This window comes from Mastomys coucha, unplaced genomic scaffold (assembly GCF_008632895.1).
Source record: "Mastomys coucha isolate ucsf_1 unplaced genomic scaffold, UCSF_Mcou_1 pScaffold23, whole genome shotgun sequence".
NCBI classification, from domain to species: Eukaryota; Metazoa; Chordata; class Mammalia; order Rodentia; family Muridae; genus Mastomys; species Mastomys coucha.
Genome location: NW_022196906.1, coordinates 84,192,698 through 84,214,470, shown reverse-complemented (window position 1 = coordinate 84,214,470; position 21,773 = coordinate 84,192,698). Strand labels below are relative to the sequence as shown.

Below are 21,773 nucleotides of genomic sequence, written 5' to 3'. Positions count from 1 at the left end.
GGACATAGATTTTAAAATCAAAGCTTATTCGGAATTCGAGGCAGTGTTAAGTGGACTTTCTATAGTTTTTTGGTTTTTTGGTTTTTTGGTTTTTGAGAAACCCTCTCGTGGAATCCACGCTCGCATAAACAAACAGAACTCTGCTTCCCGGGAGAGGGCGGACCTTGAACGCCCAAAATAAAATGAGCAGAGGTCGGGTGGAGCTGGCTTGGATCGCTAAGGAACTCAGGCTCCCCACGCTGCGGGGGCGCGGCGGGGGTGGGACTACAAGTCCCAGGCTGCTCAGCGCGCCACGGCCCTGCGGAGGGCGCGGCGCGGGGAGGTGGGCGCTGCGGCGGCGGCGGCCCAGAGGAGCGGGGCGCGGGCGCGGGCGCCGGCGGCGGGCTATGCCGGGGGACGGGGACGGCGCGGAGGAGAGCTGCAGTGGTGCTGAGGGAGCGGTGCCGGGAACTGGCTCGGAGGCTGGGGCGGTGGCGGGACGGGAGCCCTCGCGGCTGTGCGGCTACCTGCAGAAGCTCTCGGGCAAGGGCCCGCTGCGCGGCTACCGCAGCCGCTGGTTCGTGTTTGACTCGCGCCGCTGCTACCTCTACTACTTCAAGAGCCCGCAGGACGCTCTGCCGCTCGGCCACCTGGACATCGCCGACGCCTGCTTCAGCTACCAGGGCCGCGATGAGGCTGCGGAGCCGGGAGCCGACCCGCCCACGCACTTCCAGGTGCACAGCGCCGGTGCCGTCACCGTGCTCAAGGTGGGACGATCGATCGCGCCCCGGTGCCCACTCGTGTCCCACCTGCAGATGTCCCCCTCCACCTTCCTTCCTTGTCCCAAAGGCCTCCTCCTGTCCTGTCCAAGCCTCTCTTCGCCACTGCCTACTCTGATTCCTTCCTCATTCTTATCTTTTGCCCTTTACCTGTGCTTGGACTGTGAGGCAGAGGCAGTGTTTGGGGGGGGGGGGGGGTGTTACCCGGCTAATCTTTTGACACTTTGACCCATTATCTCCCGATACGCCTTTCCTCAGTTCCCTCTCGTGTACACGTGGTGACCCCTTAGATGCTCTGAGAACCCCTCTCACAGTTCCAGGCTTCCACCCTCCATCCCTGCCTTTATAACTCTTTCTGTGACCTTGAGTGACCCTTCATTACTTCAGCTACCTGCTCTGTAAAATGGGGACAACAGTAATATAGGGGTATTGGGATTAAGTGGTTTCTGCTCTAAAGTGTTCAGTAAATGTGGTACATTTAGTGCTATAGCCAGAGGCAGGTGATAGCAGGGCCCTTGGAAATAATTTATCAGAGCCCCCTCTAGAGAGGTCAGGGATGCTCCAGCAGTGCCCACTCTGGCTGCTTTCTTGCTTCTTGGGAAAAAAGGTGGGAGGGGTGGCTTATGGGAGGCTTCCCCAGAGAGATTGAGTATTGGAGGCTTGGCGGTAGCCACCAGTCCTGGGTCAGCATCTATGTTGCGGGAGTTGCGGGGAGTTCTTAAGGCCTAGACCTTGACATCTCCTAGGAAATGTCCCGTGTGGAGCACCCCAGGGGCTGGACCCTGGCCTAGAGCTGGGCTGCCTCTCACTCTGGGCCTTGCTCCCTGCTTGATTCCGAGTCTCCACCCTCCCTCTTTCTGGCTTCCCTTCCGTATTGCTAGCTGGGCTTTCTCCAGAGCAACAGGGCTGGGCTGGAAGCAGCAGCCCTCTCCAAGCTGGCCAAGTGGAGAGTGGCCTTGTGAGCATGCAACTGTTCCTGAGCCCCGCAGACCACAGCAGCTGGAGCTGTTCGCTTAAGCCATTTCTTAGAGCTTTGTCGACTCAGCAGGGTCTGACGGGGTGGGGGTGAGGGGAGACGTGGTGTTTTGGGCACACACACACACCCTCTGAGCAGATGCATAAAATGTTTCTCTAAAGGAAGCCAAGCAGGCCTGCAGTTCAACTTGCGGTAATTCAGTGTCTGTGTAAACTTGGGACCGGCTCCCAGAGTGTCCACAGGGAGTTTGGTCAGAAGCAGATGCTTGCCCTCTGTGTACATGTGGACACTGGTGAATTTCCGGTGGAATTGCTTGTTAAAAAAGAAAACTGGGCTTCCTGTTTCGGATTATCTCAGATAACTTTAGGACTCTCTCCCTACCTCTCTCCCTTCGAGTTCTTTCATTTTTAAAAGGTTCTTTTATTTTTAAAAGCATCTAAACAAAGGCAGCAGCTGCCTAAGTGAAGTTACAGTGTTTAACGTATGGCTTTGGACTTGGGTGGATTTGAACTGAGTAATCAACCATGTGTATTGGACACATTTTATCACTTCTCTGTGGAGTTCCTGCTTTGGTCTAATGTGAATTTTACCTTCCCCCTTGGATAGCAGCGAGGGCTCCAGAAAATGTTATGGAAAATGGATGGCACATTGTGAGCACTACCTGGACGACATCTAAAACAGCAGGCCAAATATAGGGTAAAGTCTGTTGAAGTAAATGTTAATTGGGTAGTACTTACAATAGTGCTAAGCCAGAGGCAGGTGATAGCAGGGCCCTTGGAAATAATTTATCAGAGCCCCCTCTAGAGAGGTCAGGGATGCTCCAGCAGTGCCCACTCTGGCTGCTTGCTTGCTTCTTGGGAAAAAAGGTGGGAGGGGTGGCTTATGGGAGGCTTCCCCAGAGAGACTGAGTATTGGAGGCTTGGCAGTAGCCACCAGTCCTGGGGCAGCATTTCCCTGTTTCGGGAGTTGCGGGCTGGTGTCGGTCATATAATGGAATGTTATGGGTGATAAAGAGGAAATCAGGGTTGTGTGTGTCAATCTGTATGTCCGTCACAAATGGAAAACTGAGCGTGAATTAAGTTATAGAACAATACCTTTTACGTAAGGATTAAGAAGTTCATATGAAGTATCATCCGTACACCTTGAGGATCTGTGCTGTGCTCTGCAGGGAGTTGGGGAGCTACCTCACAGTGACAAGCTCTGGTTTCAGGGTGGTGATAACTCTAATAAGAAGATAGGGAGATGGAAAGGGATGGATATTCCGGGGCTTCTACTCTGGTTCTGCAAGGCTTTTCACCGGAGACTGGGTCTGAGCTGTACCAGGGTATCCTTCTGTAGCCCTGGCCAGCCTTAAACTCACAGTTTTAGGTGCCTCTGCCTCCTGAAAGCTGAGGTTAAGGGTGTGTGCCACCACACCCAGCTTAGATTTAAACTTTTTTTTATTTTTATTTTACACATATGAGTATATGTCTGTGTCCTGGATCCTGCAGGGGCCAGAGAAGATAACCTGAAAACTGGAGCTAATTACTGTTGTGAGCTGCTGTTTGAGTGCTGAGAACTGAACCTGTCACCTCTGTAAAAGCAAGTGCTCTTAACCTATTACCCTTCTCTCTGGCCCCTGATAGTGTTTTGTTTTGCCTTTTTAAGAGGGGCAGGGGGACATGTTCATATGAGTTACTGACCCACCTGATTTTCATTCAGAATTTCACAGGCTTGGTGAATATTCATGCAGAACTTTTTTAAAAAAACTTATTTTTATTTTATGCCTACATTTATGGAAGTGTGCCGTGTGTGTGTGTGTGTGTGTGTGTGTGTGTGTGTGTGTGCCGTGCCTGTGGAGACTGGAAGACTTAATCCGATCTCTTGGAAGCAGAGTTACAGACCATTGTGAAGCACCAGGGAGGTGCTTGGAACTGAACCCTGGTCCTCTACAAGGGAAGCAAGTACTCTTAACCTCAGAGCAATTTCTCCAGCCCTCCTGCAAGACAGTCTCATATGGAAAATTAGGGTGTTGGCCTGACAGGAGTGGTGGGGATGGAAAAAGGCAAGGCTTTCCCACAGAGAAGGGCAGCTGAGAGGCAGGCCTCAGAGTCGGGGTGGCTTGGTTCCGTAGGTGAATTTTAAGAGACTGGGAAGAACTGCTTAAGAGGACCTAAATTCGATCCCCAGCACCCAAGTAAAAGCTGGGCATGGTATTAATGTACCTCTAATCCTGCTGGAGAGAAACAGGATCCCTGGAGCTCCCTGGCTAAGCAGTGTAGTCAACTGGTGAGCTCCAGGCACACTGAGAGACCCTATCTCAAAACATAAGCTGAGGAAGACACCCAATATCAGTAATCTCTGTCTCTGTCTCTCACATACTCACATACAAACACACACACACAGGCACGTACATACATACATGTACACACAAGGAGAACTTCAGGGCACAGTAGTTCCTTCTGAGCTGCCGAAGTAAAAATGTTACATTGGAAAAGCTGGAAAAGAGCAGTCATCATCCGTCTCATGTGATCTGATTCCCATGAGCACGGATGCTTAACACATAAGCCATGGGAGACCATGGTTTCCAAAGAGCCGGTGAGGACTTATCCCTGCTCCAGTTCAAGTCTGCATATAACTGCATGTGCCATTTCTTCTGAAAAGAATGAGTTAAAAAGAGAAGAAAATCAGTGATTTGCTTATTGTGTATCATCATGTGTTTCTTATTTTAAGCGTCTTGCCGCCTTCTCGGGAGAAACTGTGGTTTTGTTGGGCTTTTTCAAAATGCCTGACTGCGTAAGTCCTAATGAAAGCTGAGACTGGAATTTCTTGGTAAACTCCTCTATTCTTAAAGTCAGGGATCTGGTCCAGAGCCCCTATTTTACAGATGAGGGGAAAGAGGCCTGAGAAGGGGCTAGGATTTGCCTGAGATCACAAGGCTAGACTCAGACCATCTGAAAGCAGAGTCTCTGGGAACAGGGAGTGTCTAAGTCCTATTATCTGCTTTGGCAAATCTCTTTCCAGACTTTGGGTTCTGTCTTGTTTTGGGTTAGGTGAAGTGCAGTGGCTTCCACCTTCACTCAGTCCTTGTAATGCAGCGAGTGCCTAGAACATTGTCCTGTTGGGTTCTGCGAGCTGGAAGCACTTTAGCTTTTAGCTTAAAAAAGAAGCTGCTGCAGAACCTGGAAGAGACAGGCGCTTCCTGTGTAGGTGTACAGGGTGCAAGAGGCTTCTTTTCCAACTATCCTGGGACCAGAGGCTTAAAGATATTTCTAGATTTGAACTGGTATTTGGAGATAAGAAAGCATGTGACTGGATGTGGATAAAGTTAGGATGACCCTGCCCCAGCTGATCGCTACAGTCCTTGGAGCAGGATACATCATCAGAGTGGCCACAAATGAGTTCCCCTCCGTGTTCTCCCTTTCTTGTAAGCATTTGGTGCTCACGTGGACATGTGTGTATTGCCTGTTGGATTCCGAATCATACGTAACTGAACAACTATGCATCCCTACCCTTCAGCCCCATTTTGTGGGAGAAGTGCCCATTTCCTGGAGCTGAACGGCTCTTAGCTTAATGACAAACATTTGTTGGTGTGGGTAATCATAGTATGCTCGACACAGAATAGATGTGGTAAACCAATCCTCCTTGCTGAATGGTTCTGCTAAGCTGTTCCGCACTCAGGCATCTGTGTAAGGTTTGAAGCATTATTTAAATCTTAAGATGTGGGATCTTGGCTTTTCATAATTTGTTATGGTTTCTCAGGAAGTCAGTTCCTTAAAGGCAGGCATACCTGTTCAAGTTCCTAAGATAGTAGTAGCTTTCCGTCTCCCTGCCTCTCATATACCATGCCACGACCAGTCTAGCTCTCTGCCAACTTTTCAGAACAGTACCTGGCATAAAGTAGCTCTGTGCTATAGACTGAGTGAATATTTATTATCTTTCTCAAAGTTGATATGTAGAAGCCTTGACTCAAAGTGTTGTGGATTTGGAATGTGGGGTCTACATAATTTTTTGCCTCTGTAAAGTCAGAGCATAGAAGTGTCCTTCCTCAAACGCTGAATGAAGACTGATTGTGTGTTAGACACAGGCAGTGCCAGATCACAGATTCATAATGTCCTTGCCAGGCGCTGATGTCTTGGCATTCAGAACTGTGAAGAAAAGCCGGGCATGGTGGCACACACCTTTAATCCCAGCACTTGGGAAGCAGAGGCAGGCGGATTTCTGAGTTCAAGGCCAGCCTGGTCTACAGAGTGAGCTCCAAGACAGCCAGGGCTATACAGAGAAACCCTGTCTCAAAAAACAAACAAACAAACAAAAAAACAGAACTGTGAAGAATAAATTTCTGTTTAAGCCACTCAGTATCATCATCATCATCATCATCATCATCATTTGCATATGTGGTGTGTATGTGTGCATGGCATATGCATGTGAGTGTTTATGCAAACAGAGGACATTTTGAGCATCTTTATTGTTATCTGCCAGTTCTCTTGAGGCAGGGTTGCTCACTGAAGCTAGCCAGAACTTCTTGGGATCTGCCTTTTTGTATTGCCCCCACCCCAACACATGCACATGTTCACAGACACACACAGAGTCACAGACTATTAGGGTTACAGTCATACACTGCCATGCCCAACTCTTTACATGCGTGCTAGGACTTCAAACTCAGGTCCTCATGGTTGCATAGCAAACTGAGCCCTTGCTATCGATGTGAGCTCTGACCCTCTAGAAGTGATCAACTCTCAAATGTACGGATTTTTTAACACATGTTTGCCACATGTCCTGAGAGTGGCCGCCATTCAGTAAAAGGCCAGGAAATATCACAGGATTCTGATTCAGCCTTCCCCAGAGGAGAGAGTTTGCAGTCAGTCCTGTATGTGGGAGTTTATGGTGTCTTTCCTGCCCACAGTTTGGACTCTGGGGACACTGTTCTAGCAAGGGCAAAGTTTTTACAGAAAGGGGCATATCATAAATACTTGGGGCTGCACAGGCCATGCCATCTCTGTCATTACTCTAACCTCTTATAGTCCAGATGCCATCTATGCTGGGTGTAGCTGGGTTCCCAAAATTTCAATTTCCCATAATTCATATAATATTCTTATGTGACAAAAGATTTTTCTTCTGATTTTTTTTCCCAACCGTTTACAATTATTCATTTTTTAAAACTCTATTGCTCTTGGACAACACGAAAATAAACAGCATCTGGCCTTGAGGGAGGACTCACATAGTAAGGTCATATTTAGACCCAGCCATGTTCCCTTAAATTCCTTGGGCTTATGGCAGGATTTGGGCCTTTGCTCCTAAGAGCTGAAGTGAATGTTAAGCAGAGATTGATGACTATTTCCCCCTGCTGGCTGTCTTCATCCATGTGGACTGCTGCAACATCCTATACACTAAGTAGCTTATAAATATCTGAAATGTGCTCTCACAGTTGGAGAGCCTGGGAAGTCCATGCCCAGGGTATGAACAGGATTTAGTCTGCTCACTCTGCCTCACACATGATGCGTTCTGGCTGGGCCGTCACCTGGTAGAACTTACTAACCACTACACTCTTTCAAAACAATTCCATTTAACCCACTTTACTCCCTCTTTTCTTCCCTTGACATAGGGTCTCATGTAGCCCAAGGTGGCCTTGGGCTCATATATAGCCTTGAACTTCAGATCCTCCTGTCTTCTCTTTCAAGTGGTAGGGTTATAGGTGTGCACCACATCTGGTTTATGCAGTGCTAGAGATTGAGCCCCAGGATTCATGCATGCTAAGGAAGCACTCTACCAACTGAGCCACATCCCCAGCCCTTTTATCTTCTTTTAAAGACAGAGGAATTCGGTTCATCAAAGCCTGCAATCGTGTGTGTGTGTGTGTGTGTGTGTGTGTGTGTGTGTGTGTGTGTGTGTGTGCACAAGTGTGTACAGAACAATCTTGGGAACAGTGAACACATTCGTGGTTCCTTCAGCATGGATGCACCCTTTCCAACATGGGGCTTCCTCTGAAGGAATTCTTTATTCTGTAAAGGTAGACATGAGTCCATGCTCACAGGTGTGTAATAACAGCAAAACCAAGAGTAATTCTTGAGTCCCTGAGAAGCAACCACTATTGGACATGAAACTGGCACATCCTAGAACTTGAAGGGTTGTACAGGGTTGCATTTCTGCGCCAATGAGATGCCATTCACATGTGAAGCTCAGTCTCCCATTCCTCTGCCACAACATATAAACAGAGGTGGACTGTGGAGGTAACAGCCGTAGAGAAGGCTGTCTCTAAGTAATAATGTAGCCTCCTGTCAACTCCCAAATACCTCTCAAGCCAGAAAGATGACAGTACTAGCAACAGAAGTCTGAGTGTCTCTCTTCTGTTGCCAGTAGCCTGATTCGGGGTCTTTTCAGATGACTTACACTTGATCTGCCCACTGGCCTTTCTAAACAGTCTTGTTACAGAGTGGAGAATACTATAAATCGAGTGTTGGGAAACCTGTGTTCCAGGCTCAGTTCAGTTTGTTCTTTAATTCCCCAGGATCACTGGAGGAAAGGCATCCCTTCCACATGCAGGATAAATGAGTGATTCTGACAGCTGCTAGCCACAGAATACGTGGATTCCGTTGTTTTGTTGGGGAATTCTCCTAAAATAAGGAACCTGTTAAGAGCTTGGGCCCTGGAGTCAGGCTTCTTATGGGTGAATTCCTGCCTCATCTGCCTGCTGTGTGCTGTTGAGCAAGAGACTCTAGCCAATGATGGCTTCCTCTTCATTAGCAGTCAATGATAGTCAGTTAACTTTGGGAAGTGCTTAGACAGGACCTGGGACATTACTGGCATCATTATAAAATTAAATGTTAAGTGTATAAATGGATAAAGAAAATGTGTCACAGACAGTGAGGTTTTGTTCAGTCATGAAGAATTAAATTGTGTCGTTTGCAGGAAAATGGGCTGATATAGAGAATGCAAAATAAGCAAAATAGCCTAGACTTAGAAAGAAAAAATGTTGCGTGTTCTCTCTAATGCAGAATCTAGAATTAAAACATTATATGTGTATACAAGATTACATATGTGTGTAGACATACATGTATGAAATGTGTATATATGAATGAGAGGGAACATGAAACATGAAAGTAGAAAGGGAATGACTTGGGAAGAGGAAGGGAATCAGTGGGACTAAAAAGAATAATGGGGGGATGGTGGAAATACATCACACATACATTATGAAAGTCATAATGAAACATTTGATTTTTATAATACAATGAAGATATGCTAATATAGAAAATGTAACTTTTTAAAAAGTAGATAAATGTAGAATTGGAGATATCTCTAACAGTAGTTTCTGAAGTATCTTTGCTTTGTCATGGCTAAGAATGCTAATACCTATTGTGATAGCTTGGGAGGACCTGCCCTGCCCTGCCAGTTCATTTACTCTTCCAGGAAAGCTGTCTCCTGAGAAAAAGAGGAGTCACTATGGTGGTTTGAATGAGAATGATTCCCATAGGCTCATATATTTTAGTGCTTGGTCCCCAGTTGATGAAAGTGTTTGGGGGAGATCAGGAGATGTGCCCTTGTTGGAGGAGGTGTGTCACTGGGAATGGGCTTTAGGGTTTCAAAGTTAGCTCTCCCTGCCTCGAGGTTATCTTCTTAGCATGTATGCTCTCAACTACTGCTGCTGTACCATGCCTGCCTGTCTGCTGCCATGCTCCCCTCCATGGTGGCCATGGATTCTATTACCCTTTTGAACCCTGAGCCCCCAGTTAAATGCTTTGCTCTTTTACCAAGGTAAGTTGCCTTGGTCTTGATATTTTGTCACAGCAGTAGAAAATTAACTAAGAGAAGTACCAAGTGTACTTGATAACTGATTTCCTCCTGGACAAAGGATCTGAAGGGGAAGATGCCTCTCTTGTTTGAACCGTTTAACAATCAGCCACTGGTTGCAACCTCCCCATCTCTAGTTAGAACGGAATACAAACAGTAACCCTGTTCCTCCCAAAAGGAAGGGAGGACCCTATTGATGTACAAATGATTCTCAGACTAGAAAAAGGAAAGAAGTTTTGATTAAGAATTTGGCCTTCTGGTGTCCAGAGACATGTGAGTAGGATTTTCCCTAAATCCTCACAGGCCAAGGCTCTGCTGGGTTTAGTTTGCTTCCGTGGGGTGCCTGCAGTCTGGTCATTGGGAGTTGGGAAGTGATGATACTTCTGAATGGTTTTCTGTAAATCCCCTGTACCAGAAGCACTGAGTTCAGATAATGCCCTGCGACTGGTAAGTTATGAGACCTTCTCCAGACAAGAATCGGAGAGGGCCAGGGAGACCGTCAGACCAGGATTTTTACTTCTGTGCTAGGATCCTTATGCCAGCATAGCAGGCACTTACCTAACACTGAGCCATTTCCCCAGCCTCTGTCTAATTTCATCAAGAAAAGTCCCTGGAGAAGATGAGCCAGGAGAGTTTGGGCTTTGGTATAATGGTGGAGCTGCCCGATGACTTAGCACCTCTTGGGTCTGCAGAAATGTCCCCAGGAAGATGAGAGTCTAAACCATCTAATGGGGTTTTATCCCGAGTTTGGCTTAACTTTTGCAGAGATTGTATGGAGAACAGGAATTGGGGGGCTGCAGGAGGTGGATCTTTTGGCCTCCTCTGCTTTCACTGGGCCTTTCTTGAAGCAGAGTGCCTCAAGCCAGCCAAGTGTTCCTGCCTGGAGGAGGGCCGGCCAGTGTTATCAGGATGTTGATCTTGGATTAAAGGAATTACTTCTAGGCAGCCAGCCCAGTTTTATTTCCCTTTGCAGCTCTCCACTGTTTGGGAAGACTGTGTAGGGAAGGTGGCCTGGCTTTCTAAATGTAATTGCAGCCAGCTACTTACCCGGCAGGCCTTATAGGGCCAGGTCCTGGTGGGTGTCCAGCTGGAGTTGACTATCACCTCTGGCCTCAGGGGGCGCTTATCCTGTGTGTACACTGGAATATGATCAGGGCACTGTCGTTAAATGGCTCTGTGGTCTGGAGGAGGTCAATCTGTGTTGGTGCTCTGCCCATTGCCCCAAAGTCAGAACTAGAGAGGTCCCCTGAGATAAGCCTGCCCTTCCCCTGCATAGAACACATTGAGGAAACAGATTCCCACTGTGGCTTAGTCTTAGAGCTAAACTTTCCTGCAGACAGTGGTCCACGCTGTTAGAGGATACTTGTTCCCCAGTAAATCCATTCTTAGGAAATCAGGCTTATGTTCTAACAGTTTTATACATACTCAACAATTGGTCATTTAACTATGTTGGACATAAATTGAGGAAGCTTAATTGCCTGAAGTTTGGAAATGGACAGTAGAGATTATAAACTTCCAGTGGGAGCTGACCAAACAAAAGCAGTGATGGGTCTGTGCCCCACCCCTCTCCTTCGCCTTTTGATAAAATGTTTACCAAAGGAAGCAGGCATTTGGCTAGAGCAAGTCCTCTAACCGTAAGAAGGGAACTTAACAGTTTACCAAGCCCCCACATGTCCCGTTCCAGTGGAAACATGCTAGCAAGATGTCTGTCCTTTGAAGAAATGTGGCTTCCTCAGAACAGTGGTCCTGGAAGTGACCATGTAGAGCAGGTCTCCGGTGCTGTGTGCAGTGGTGGGGTTCCTGCCCTCCTGGGGACACAGCCGTGCCCAGTAGGCCAGTGTAGGCCTCAACAGTCTGCATTTCCAGTGGACAACCTGCCCTTCTGCTGTAGATCTCTGGCTTCTCCTCTCTGCTTTGTGGTTCACACGTAACTGTTCTTTGGGGTACTGTTTGATAATGGCCATGATGCATGTGTAGATGTCACAGGGCAACTTGGGAGAGCCGTTACCCCTTCCATTACATGAGTTCCGGGGATGGGCTGAGGTTACCTTCTCTGGCCTTTGATGGTAAAGCAAATATAACAGAACTGTGTGGGTGGAAACAGTGAAGTGTGAGCCCTTGATTCTCAGGTTAGCAGTCTGTGGTTTGCAGCTGCAATCGACTTTGCATTCTGGTTTCTATGCTCTGGGAGGAGGCAGTGCAGGAGCAGGGCTGTCCAGCAGGCCCCTGGCTGAGGCCACAGGAGTTCTTACTTGTCTTGGCCCTCGCTGACTTTGCAGTGGCAGAGCCACCAGAATGTAAGTCTCTGGTCACTTGGAAGCTTCCCATGATCCCTTTCTCTGGAACTGAAAGCATTTGACAAGCTTTGCAGTTTCCTGAGAGGAAGAGCAGGCCCAGGGATAGGCCTTGCCCTTGCCTGCATCCTCATGAACCTTGCCTGGGTGGGCAGCCTGAGAGGAGAGGTGGTTCTGACAACCCCTTGCAGGCTGGCCGTGTCTGCTGCACCTATGCCTTCGTACTTTCCGCCTCTTTTCTGATTTGCTTCTGGACTTTCTTCTAAGTCAGTCACCAGCACTCTCCCCATCCCCCCACAGCAGGGTCCCACTGCAGCCCAGGCTGGCCTGAAACTCACCACGAAGCCCATGTTGGCCTTAGCCTCTCTTCAGTTGAGTGTCAGGATTACAGCTGCGAGTCGCTGTACCTGGCTGCCATCTACTATGGTACCAAGTTAAAGGATCTTTAAGAAACTGCTTTTCTCTTCAAGATTTTTTATAATATGGAGTGCCTCACAGGTTGACTTGCCATTCCTTCATGGGCCTTACTAATCTTCTCTGTTGGTCTAGTGTTAGCAAATGGGCTGCCCAAGCTAGCACAAGCATTTGCTGTGAAAAGCAGAAGGCTCGGACGCTGGAGGCGCGCAGCACTGTCCAGCTGGGCACCCATCAGAGTAAGTCAGAAGCACGGGAAAGTCCAGCCCTCAAAGAGGAGTTGGGTTAGAGGTCAAGTGGTTATTTTCATAAGATATGTGAAAATGCTCATTTTTATGAGCAATTTAAAGACTTAACCAATGAGAATTTATTGTTTTCCCTAGAAGTGTGGAATTTGTAAACTTGCATCTTGTCTTCTGAGTAGCAGGAGGCCCAGTATTAGCTGCGTTGGCCTCTCACTGGGGTTCAGACAAGTCCAAAAATCTTAACAGAGGAAACATGTATTTTTCCATTAATATGGAGCACGATCCCTTGAGATTGTTTCTAGGCTCATGCATGATTGTGAAACACTCAAAAGAAAAACTTGGAAGCTGAAGTCTATTAGACTTGGGGTGTTGTCTGCCATCCGTCTTAATTTTGTTTTGTATTATCAGGCTTACAATTTTTATTGCTTATGGGGAAAGTACCTTGGACATTCCTTAGAAATGAGCATATCCTTTCTTAGGTTTAACAATTGAGTTCTTGCCCAGGCAGTGGTGGCACACGCCTTTAATCCTAGCACTTAGGAGACAGAGGCAGGTGGATTTCTGAGTTCAAGGCCAACCTGCTCTACATAGTGAGTTCCAGGACAGCCAGGGTTACACAGAGAAACCCTGTCTCAAAAAAAAAAAAAAAAAAAAAGATTTGAGGTAGCAGCCATTACAGCCTTTAAGAACTGTGGGTAAAACCTTTGATGTGGTTTATGCAGCTTCCTAGCATACAGACTTAACCCATCTGTATGTGTGTCCTTCTGTCTTACTTCTGTGTTGCTGTTGAATTTGCTGCTACAGCTTATAAATACAGTGGGACCTGACCCCTAAGGAGGAAGCCAGAGTGCAGTCTCTTAAGCAAATCCGAAGCCATTGTCACGAATAGCTCTAGCTCCTTGGAGAAATGAAAGGTTGGCTCTGCAGGGGGCATGGGATGTTGAGGTAGTTAGGTGGGAGTTGGTGTCCTGAAAGCAGAACTGGCCTGCTCATCCATTGTGTAGGAGGAAGGACATGGTCCTGTAGTACGGGCAGGTGAGTTTCCCTTTGGAAAGGGAAGCCTAGTAGCAGCCATCCAGTTGGAGGGCCTGCTGCAGAGACTTGGATGGTTTGAGAGCTTGGTCAGGTCATTAGCAGGCCCACCAGGGCCTGTGTGGAAGCATTTGTTTAAATGTGATCTAAAGATTGCTTGCTGCTTTTCCTTTCTTTTTATCTTATTTTTAAACATTTGTTTATGTGTGTGAGTGTTTTTGCCTGCTTGTGTATCTGTGTATCACACACATTCCAATGTCAGAACTGGGTGTTGGATTTCCCTGGAACTAGAAATATGAATGGTTGTGTGTGACCTTGCGGGCGGGTGCTGGGAATTGAACCATGTCCTCTACAAGAACAAACGCTCTTAACCACAGCCCTGCTGATTTCTATTTTTGAACCATGTCCTTAGAGAAGAGCTGTGGTTGGAAGCATCCAGTGAAAGCACCTCATGGACTGGTAATCTTGCTCTCTCAGCATCAGGGTACCATGCCTGTCCTCCAGAACTGAGGCCCTGTGTGTTGATGAGTGCGTGGCCTCTGGTGTGCCCCTAAAACCAGCACCGTCATAGGGTTTTAAGTTAAACTTCAGTGTTGTTCAAGGTCATCAGCCTTTCAGCGTTTGAGAAAAGCCATAGAGGAACTTCTGTTTCCTGCTGAAGTGCAGAGAATGGAGTTTGTCTTAGGCAGAGTGAGGCATGGCCGAGAGAGCTGGGTAAGCACAGTGCCCCATGAGGGTAGCACCTGTCAAGTCAGAACAGCATCCCGAGCAGGATGCTACTGTGATCCCCATTTCAATGAGGCATCCCAGGCTTGGGTAAGTGAGCCTCACCCAGCTCTCAGGCAGGGATGTATGGATGCTCAGGCTCCGTGGGTAGGCAGGTAGATGATGCTGTTTGGGGAGATTATTATGAGTGTTAGATGACTGTGTGGAACAAAATTGTTTTATTGACAATGTTACATTACTAACATGGAGATGGCTGGAGGCTGGAGAGCCTGTACTTCATTACAGTTTTGTTTTGTTTTAAAGAAAATTGGTGTATGTATTTGTAGAAAAATATTCAAAGGAAGTACACCAAAGTTTTGGGAGGGACCATTTCTGATGATGCAGTTATAGTCACTTTATTTTCTTTGTTTTCCACATTCATCACAGGAGGGGGGGGGAAGAGGGAGTATATGTATGTGAGTGCGTGCATGTGTGTGCCTTATTGCTTGATATTAAAGTCTAAATTTGCAACCAGAGAGTTCTTCATGGCTAAGAGCACTCATTGCTTTCGGAGAGAACCCAGGTTCAGTTTCCAGCACGCACATGGCAACTCACAACCATAACTCCACTTCCAGGGGGTGTGACACCCTTTTCTCATCCTCACAGGTTCCAGGCACACACTCATACATACAAAATAAAATAAATATAAAAAGACTGAAATCTAAAGTGAACTTTTAGGCTAAGCACACAGGAGGCAGAGGTAAGTGGATCTCTGAGTTTGAGTCTAGACTGGCCTACATAGTTCCAGGGCAGCCAGGGTTACCTGGTGAGATCCTGTCTGAGAGGGGGGAGGGAGACAGAGAGTCAAATGCACTTTCATAAAATTGCAGAAAAATAAGGTCTTTTCGAGGTAGACAGAATGGCACTAGGTCTGGGCAGAGCATGGATTCCCCGCAGAGCAGTGGCAGCCCTAGACTCCACATCAGATCTTCAGACTTCTCAGTTTAGTTGTGGCATTTTTAGTCACATGGACATTTTCTTTGCTTACTTACATTGAGGCTTTAGAAAGACTTTCTGTTCCAAGAAAGTAGAAATGTGAGGACATTCCTTCCATGTTGCTAGGAGAGCAATTCAACCCTGTGACTCAGCCTGGAGCCAGCCCCCTAGAGCTGTTGAGGGGAGACCCTGTGACTCAGCCTGGAGCAGCCCCCTAGAGCTGTGGGGGGAGACCCTGTGACTCAGCCTGGAACAGCCCCCTAGAGCTGTGGGGGGGAATCAGCTAGTAGCTTGCAGTTTGAAGTCTGTCCTTCTAGCTGTCACTTCAGGGCCCAGTCCTAAAGGAGTGGCTTGGTTTTCTTATGCACTGCACCACAGCTCACTTCTGGATAGGGCTATGTCCAGAGCGGACCTAACCGCTTGCTATCCAAGCTCTGCCAAACCCTTCCCCATTGATCTCTGCTCCATGGCTCTGTAAGCCCAACCCTTCCTTCAGATCCTTAAAAATGCAGTAGAACTCTTACCTCAAGAGGCAGAAGGAGACAAATAATCTTATTTATGTAGACATTTTCTTGTAACTTAGTAGATTTTTTCCCATTCGTTAATTTAGTAAGTTCACTAACTTGTTCATCTAGTGATTTGTATTTAATTTATTGAATCTTGAATCAAATTTGAAATAATTTTCCACTATGACAAGTTTCTCATGTAGGTCATAATTCATGCTGATTTTATGTCTTTCCAGATGTTTGACTGGTTGTCAGTGCCATTATTCAATAGTTAATCCTTTCTCTGCTAGTTTGATTTGTATTGTTACGTAAATACTCATTTACACACTTAACTATGTATTTTGATTTGCTAGCAGTACATATTCTTCTCACCTCCAACCAGCTTAGCATTATGTCCATCCTGATGAGCATGTGTCTAGTTGTTTACTAGCTGGGTAGAAGAAAACATTTCTTTTCCACGTGTCTTAGCAACAGCATTGTCCCCCTTTCATCTTTAGGAGGTCTTGGGTCAGTTCTTAAGAATGGAGCCATGGGTCAGAGAATTATTATAGTTTCTAAATGTACAGACTGAGTTTGGGGGTGGGGAGACAGAGACGTGCATCACATGTTCAGGGGTGTGCGTGTATGTGAGTATATTCATACAGAGGCCAGCGGACAATGTTAGCGGTTACTCTTGGGTGCTTTCTACACCCACTTTCTCTCTTTTGTGTTTGTTTGTTTGCTTGCTTGCTTTTGAGACAAGGTTTCTCCTTGGCCTGAAGTAGGCTGATGTCTATCTAACTAGCAGCCCTGGGATCCCTTGGCTGTCTACCCAGCATTCCCTGGGATCCCTTGGCTGTCTACCCAGCATTCCCTGGGATCCCTTGGCTGTCTACCCAGCATTCCCTGAGATCCCTTGGCTGTCTACCCAGCATTCCCTGGGATCCCTTGGCTGTCTACCCAGCATTCCCTGGGATCCCTTGGCTGTCTACCCAGCATTCCCTGGGATCCCTTTGCTCTACCTCTCCAGCACTGGAATTATAAACATATGTCACTGATGCTGCTACCTTCCTTTGTTCTTTTCCTTCCTCTTTTTTGTAATGTGGGCTTGGGGATCAAGCTCAGGCCCTCCTTCTTCCAAGACAAGCACACTCCCAACCCATAGAGTTTCGATAGGTGAACATTCTCATCTGGAGGACTGGAGTCCCAGAGAGTGAACAACTGAGGCGAAGCAGTCACAAGCAGAGACTGTGCTAACAGATGAAGCCCAGCTCCCTGGCTTTGCTGGTAATAATACTTCAGCCAGGCTCCCCAGTAGTATGTCCTACTGTGGTGAGCCTTTAAGAGAGGTCTGCTGAAAAGGTTTGCATAGTTAATGACATAAAAGTCTAAGTGAGGCAAAGGGACCAGTAAGTGTTATGCAGTATACATCGTATCTGGGCTGTCGACATATAACATATCCAATAAATTCTTTTGACACTTCTAATTTTTTTATTTTAAAAAAGAAATTTCTGCTGAAATCAACAACCTTGGGATTAGATGATTGAGTGTAGTGTTATTTTGAGCACTGAGGGAAAGCTGTCTGGGTTGGAGGAAAGGCAGTCCCTGGGGTCCTTGAGAAGAAACAGAAAGCCAGGGCCTGACTCATCTATGGGTAAGTGGGTTTCTCCATTCAGTACTGTAGTGGCTTAGGCATAAGAACTTGTGGCAGCAGCTGAAGCATCACATGGTGCTTCTTAGACACCTGTCAAGAACAGTTCCTCCTCAACCGAATGAGGCATGCCAGGCTCCATTCTCTGATATCATTACATGGCTCTTAGAGGCATTACATGGCTGCCATGCCACAATTGTACCCACAAAACCTTTATCTGCCTCACCTCTCACATCCATCCAACTGTAGAGGAGACAACTAAGGTAGTTGCCCAAGATGTTTGGTTTGGACTGGGCCTCCCCAGTTGAATTAGAGAATTTGATCATTCTTGAGACAGCAGCAACAACCAAACCTAAGAAACCAGGCACATATTTGCCTCTCATCTGTGTTCAAGACACCAAATTCTTAGATCCAGTGAGACCGGCGCTTTTGGCTCAACACAAGAGTAACTAACCCTTCATCCCTTCTTCCGGCTCTACCCTTCTTTTACTTTCTTCCCCAAGCCTTGGAAGGGGTAAGGTAAATGCCATGTGTGGCTTTGCATTTTGGGGGGCATTTATTTTCAGTGCTTGGATTGGTTGTCTTTTCAGTTACTGCTGTGCAGAAAAGCTTCTCTGACCACAGCCGACAGCAGCGCTGTGGACACAGACAGACACATGGGATCCATTTCACTCCTAGACTTCTGTGAGCATGTGTATATGCATGGATGTATGCACATTCACACTTGTGAAGGTTCACACATGTGAGCATGTGGAGACCTAGGGTTGAATCACACGTCTTTCTTGATCACTCTTCTTTTGTTTACTGGGGCACAGTAACCTGAGGGCACTGATTGCACCTAGCCTTGCAACCCAGCTCTCTCTGGGAAAGGCTCCCCTCTGTCTCCTGAGTGATGGGTTTGCAAGCAGCTGCCACACTTTTTACATGGGTTTCAGGTGGGCTCTGGAGAGTCAAACTCTGGACCCTTTGCTAACACAGCAAGTGTTTTTACCCCTGAACCATCGCCCTAGCCCTGATTTCTAGATTTCTTTTTTAAATCAAACCCAGTTTTTCGTATCTAGTAGACCACCCCTGGGCTGGCAGTCCTAGTTCTATTAGAAAGCAGGCTGTACAAACCGTGGGGAGCAGGCCTGTAAGTAGTACCCACCCAGGGCCCCTGCTTCATCCCTGCCTCCAGGTTCCTGCCCTGACTCTCCTTGGTGATAGACTATGACCAGGACTTGTAAGCCGAAATAAGAGCTTTCCTCCCAAGTTGCCTTCGTCTGAGACACTGTATTCAGAAGCTTTCAAGCCTTCAGGTGGTGGGTCCTAATCTTTGACTTCCTTTCCCCTTGCTTTATCTGCGCTGCATGCCCAGGGTCCTTCTCCTGGAGCCGATGCCTTACCCTGTGCCCTTTCTCTCAGCTCCCAACCTTTTGTGGAAACAACTGACTGGCTTTCTTTTCTCCCTAAAGGGCCAGACTCCAGCTCCCAGGAGCTGACAGGTACTCAGTGAAAGTTGTGGAATGAGTGAGTGAAAGAAACGCTTGGCTGAGAGTGGAAAGAACTGCCCCTAAATGCTCAGAGATCCTAAAGTACACGGTTTTCTTTACCTTGGGCCAGGTGTGCCAGAGAGCCTGGGTTGGAGTCCTGCTGCCTGGAGGCTGGAGTCCTGCTGCCTGGAGGTTGTTTCTGGAGAGTAGCAGTTTGGCCTCTAGGCCTGTTACTTGCTGTCAGACATTGTACTGGCTGATTTTGTGTCAACTTGACACAGGCTGGAGTTATCACAGAAAAGGGAGTTTCAGTTGGGGAAGTGCCTCCATGAGATCCAGCTGTGGGGCATTTTCTCAATTAGTGATCTAGGCGGTAGGGCCCCTTGTGGGTGGTGCCATCACTGGGCTGGAAGTCTTGGGTTCTATAAGAGAGCAGGCTGAGCAAGCCAGGGGAAGCAAGCCAGTAAGGAACATCTCCCCATGGCCTCTGTGTCAGCTCCTGCTTCCTAACCTGCTTGAGTTCCAGTCCTGACTTCCTCTGGTGATTAACAACAATGTGGAAGTAAGCTGAATAAACCCTTTCCTCCCAAGCTTGCTTCTTGGTCATGATGTTTGTGCAGGAATGGAAACCCTGACTAAGACAGACATGCATGACCTGGGACCTGGGAAGCACTGTGTCTGACATCTGTACTCCATATGCCAGCATCGACAAAGTTCCCACAGTTGTGACATAGCATTTTTCCTTTGCGTGGGGTGGCCTGCAGCTGTGTGACCAGCACTGTCTTATGTGCAGCTTTGTAGAATCATGACTGCCATCATGGTTGCGATACAGGATAAGTCCATGACCCCTGTTTCTCAGCGTTTACCCTTGGTTGTCAATTCCCCTTTCACCCTCGAACCTAGAAACCCCTATTGTTGCTTTTGGTTGTTTGACAACAGACTATGTGACCTTTGTGACCTGGCTTCCTTCACTGAGCAATATGCAATAGTATTCTTGGTGCTCTGCTCCTTTTGTTATGCGGCTTGTTTTCTTATGCAGTCTGTTTACCCGTTCTATAGACGATATGTATTTTTGGTTGTTGGCAGGTTTTGGCAGCTGGGGATAAAGCCTCTCTAAATGTTAACATCCGAGCTTTCGCTTGCATTGTTTTTCTTTCTCTTGGGCATGTGTGAGAAGTGAGGCTTTGCTGTCACTGGCTGATTGGACCTTTAACTTCATATAGAGCTGCCAGGCTGTTCTTAAAAAGTTGGATTATTGTGTATGGTCCACACAGTTTATGAAAGTTGTCCTTGCTTTATACCTTTGCTGATACTCAGTACTATGAAATGAAATATTAGCCATTCTGAGCTGAGTACAGTGGACATACATGTAATCTCAGAATTTAGAAGGTTGGGACAGTATGGTCATAGTAAGTTCAGACCAGCCTGGGCTACATAGAAAAACCCTGTCTCAAAAACTGTGCAAGTGACTGCCACCGATCTAATCTTTCCACTCCCTCTTCAACATAGGATACTGTCTGAGCCAGAGGGTGACACAGATGTCCTGTTTAGGGCTGATAACTCTGCCATCACTAATTCTTGATAATTTGACCAGTTATGCTCCTTCATTAACTGCTATGGGAAGGTTCTCTGACCAAGGCTGAGAACAGTACTAATCTGCAGGTATGCATAGAAGTATTTGAAAGGCAATTTAACACATGTCCATTTAGCAAAACGATAGTAGTGATTTCCTCTCTAGGGCCTATGAGTGCCTCAGGCCTGGGGGGGTGGGGGTGGGGGGGCTGACTAGGTTTATAATACTAGGCACAGGTTTCCCCAACCCTGTGGAGCAAGCCTCAAATCCTAACAAAAAGTAGGTAGCTGTGCCCACAACCACACCAGCATTGCACCAGTAAGCATATTGTGCCTTACAGGTCGATGTTGTACCTCTTAGGGTTCACATCTGGACAATACTTTTCTGCCTAGCAGGCTGACTCAGCAGAACAAAGTTTAGCCAGCTGTGGTCAGCTTCATCTCTTTGTTCTGTGTCTGAAGTATGTGGCTGGTTTCACTACAGGAGAGTCTTACCATTATGTTCTCTTGGGCAACCAAGTTGCTCTCTTCTTAATGCCGCTCTCTTCCTATGTACAGTTTATACATGGAGCTCTCTAGCTCTTTGTGTTACTGGTGGTTCTAACAAGGCTTCCCCACTCTCGTCCTAGGCTCCTAACCGTGAGCTCATGACTTATTGGCTACAGGAGCTTCAGCAGAAAAGATGGGAATATTGCAACAGCCTTGACATGGTGAAGTGTGACAGCAGGACTTCCCCAACTCCAGGGGATTTTCCCAAGGGCCTTGTGGCCAGAGATACCACAGGTAAGACACAGGTGGAGGGCGCCATATCTTCTCTTTCTGGGTAGCCATTTGACACAGCGACTCAAATCAGCAGTGAGTGAAAAGGAATGCAGAATGAAAAATAATCACAGTCTGTAGTCCACAATGCCAAGAGCTCCAGGGACAGAGCTAATACTGAGTGGCATGGGTGTAGTCAAGCAAGGATGGTGCCAAGTGTATTTGGCTATGAGGGTTATGAAGTTATCCCACTTTCTACCATAATTAAAGATGGAGCGCACTCCATTCATGCTTGGTCCCACTTCCGGAAGGCTTGCATCTGAATGTGCCAGGAGAGGAAGCTCACAGCATCCCATTGGCTATCCTCTAGTACTCTTAGGAAGGCCAAACAGCCAAGCGCTGGTTCTGTTTTATTGCAGGTCCATGACATTGTTATAGTCCTAGCCTTTTACACCGAGAGAATGTGTTCCTGTTCTTGGAAAGCAAAATTTAAACCCCAAGATCTTCTCACAATTGTTTATTGTATTGAGCCCTCTAGAAAGAATGAGTCAGTTATGTGCAAACCATCTTTCTAACCTACCTCTCCCCCTCCAAAGGCTATAGGGTGAGGTTGTTTTCCTACTCTCCCCCTCCAAAGGCTATAGGGT

At 47.1% G+C, this 21,773-nt stretch overlaps 1 protein-coding gene across 1 annotated transcript in view; it reads left to right on the top strand.

Annotated features, from left to right (window-relative positions):
- The first annotated feature begins 266 nt into the window (after positions 1 to 266).
- Tbc1d2b (TBC1 domain family member 2B) overlaps positions 267 to 21,773 on the top strand; it is a 69,552-nt gene continuing 48,045 nt past the window's right edge. The window contains exons 1-2 of the mRNA XM_031345654.1: positions 267 to 746; positions 20,997 to 21,150. Coding sequence (XP_031201514.1) covers positions 387 to 746; positions 20,997 to 21,150 — 514 coding nt within the window. The 5' untranslated portion in view covers positions 267 to 386. The remainder of the gene's footprint in view (positions 747 to 20,996; positions 21,151 to 21,773) is intronic.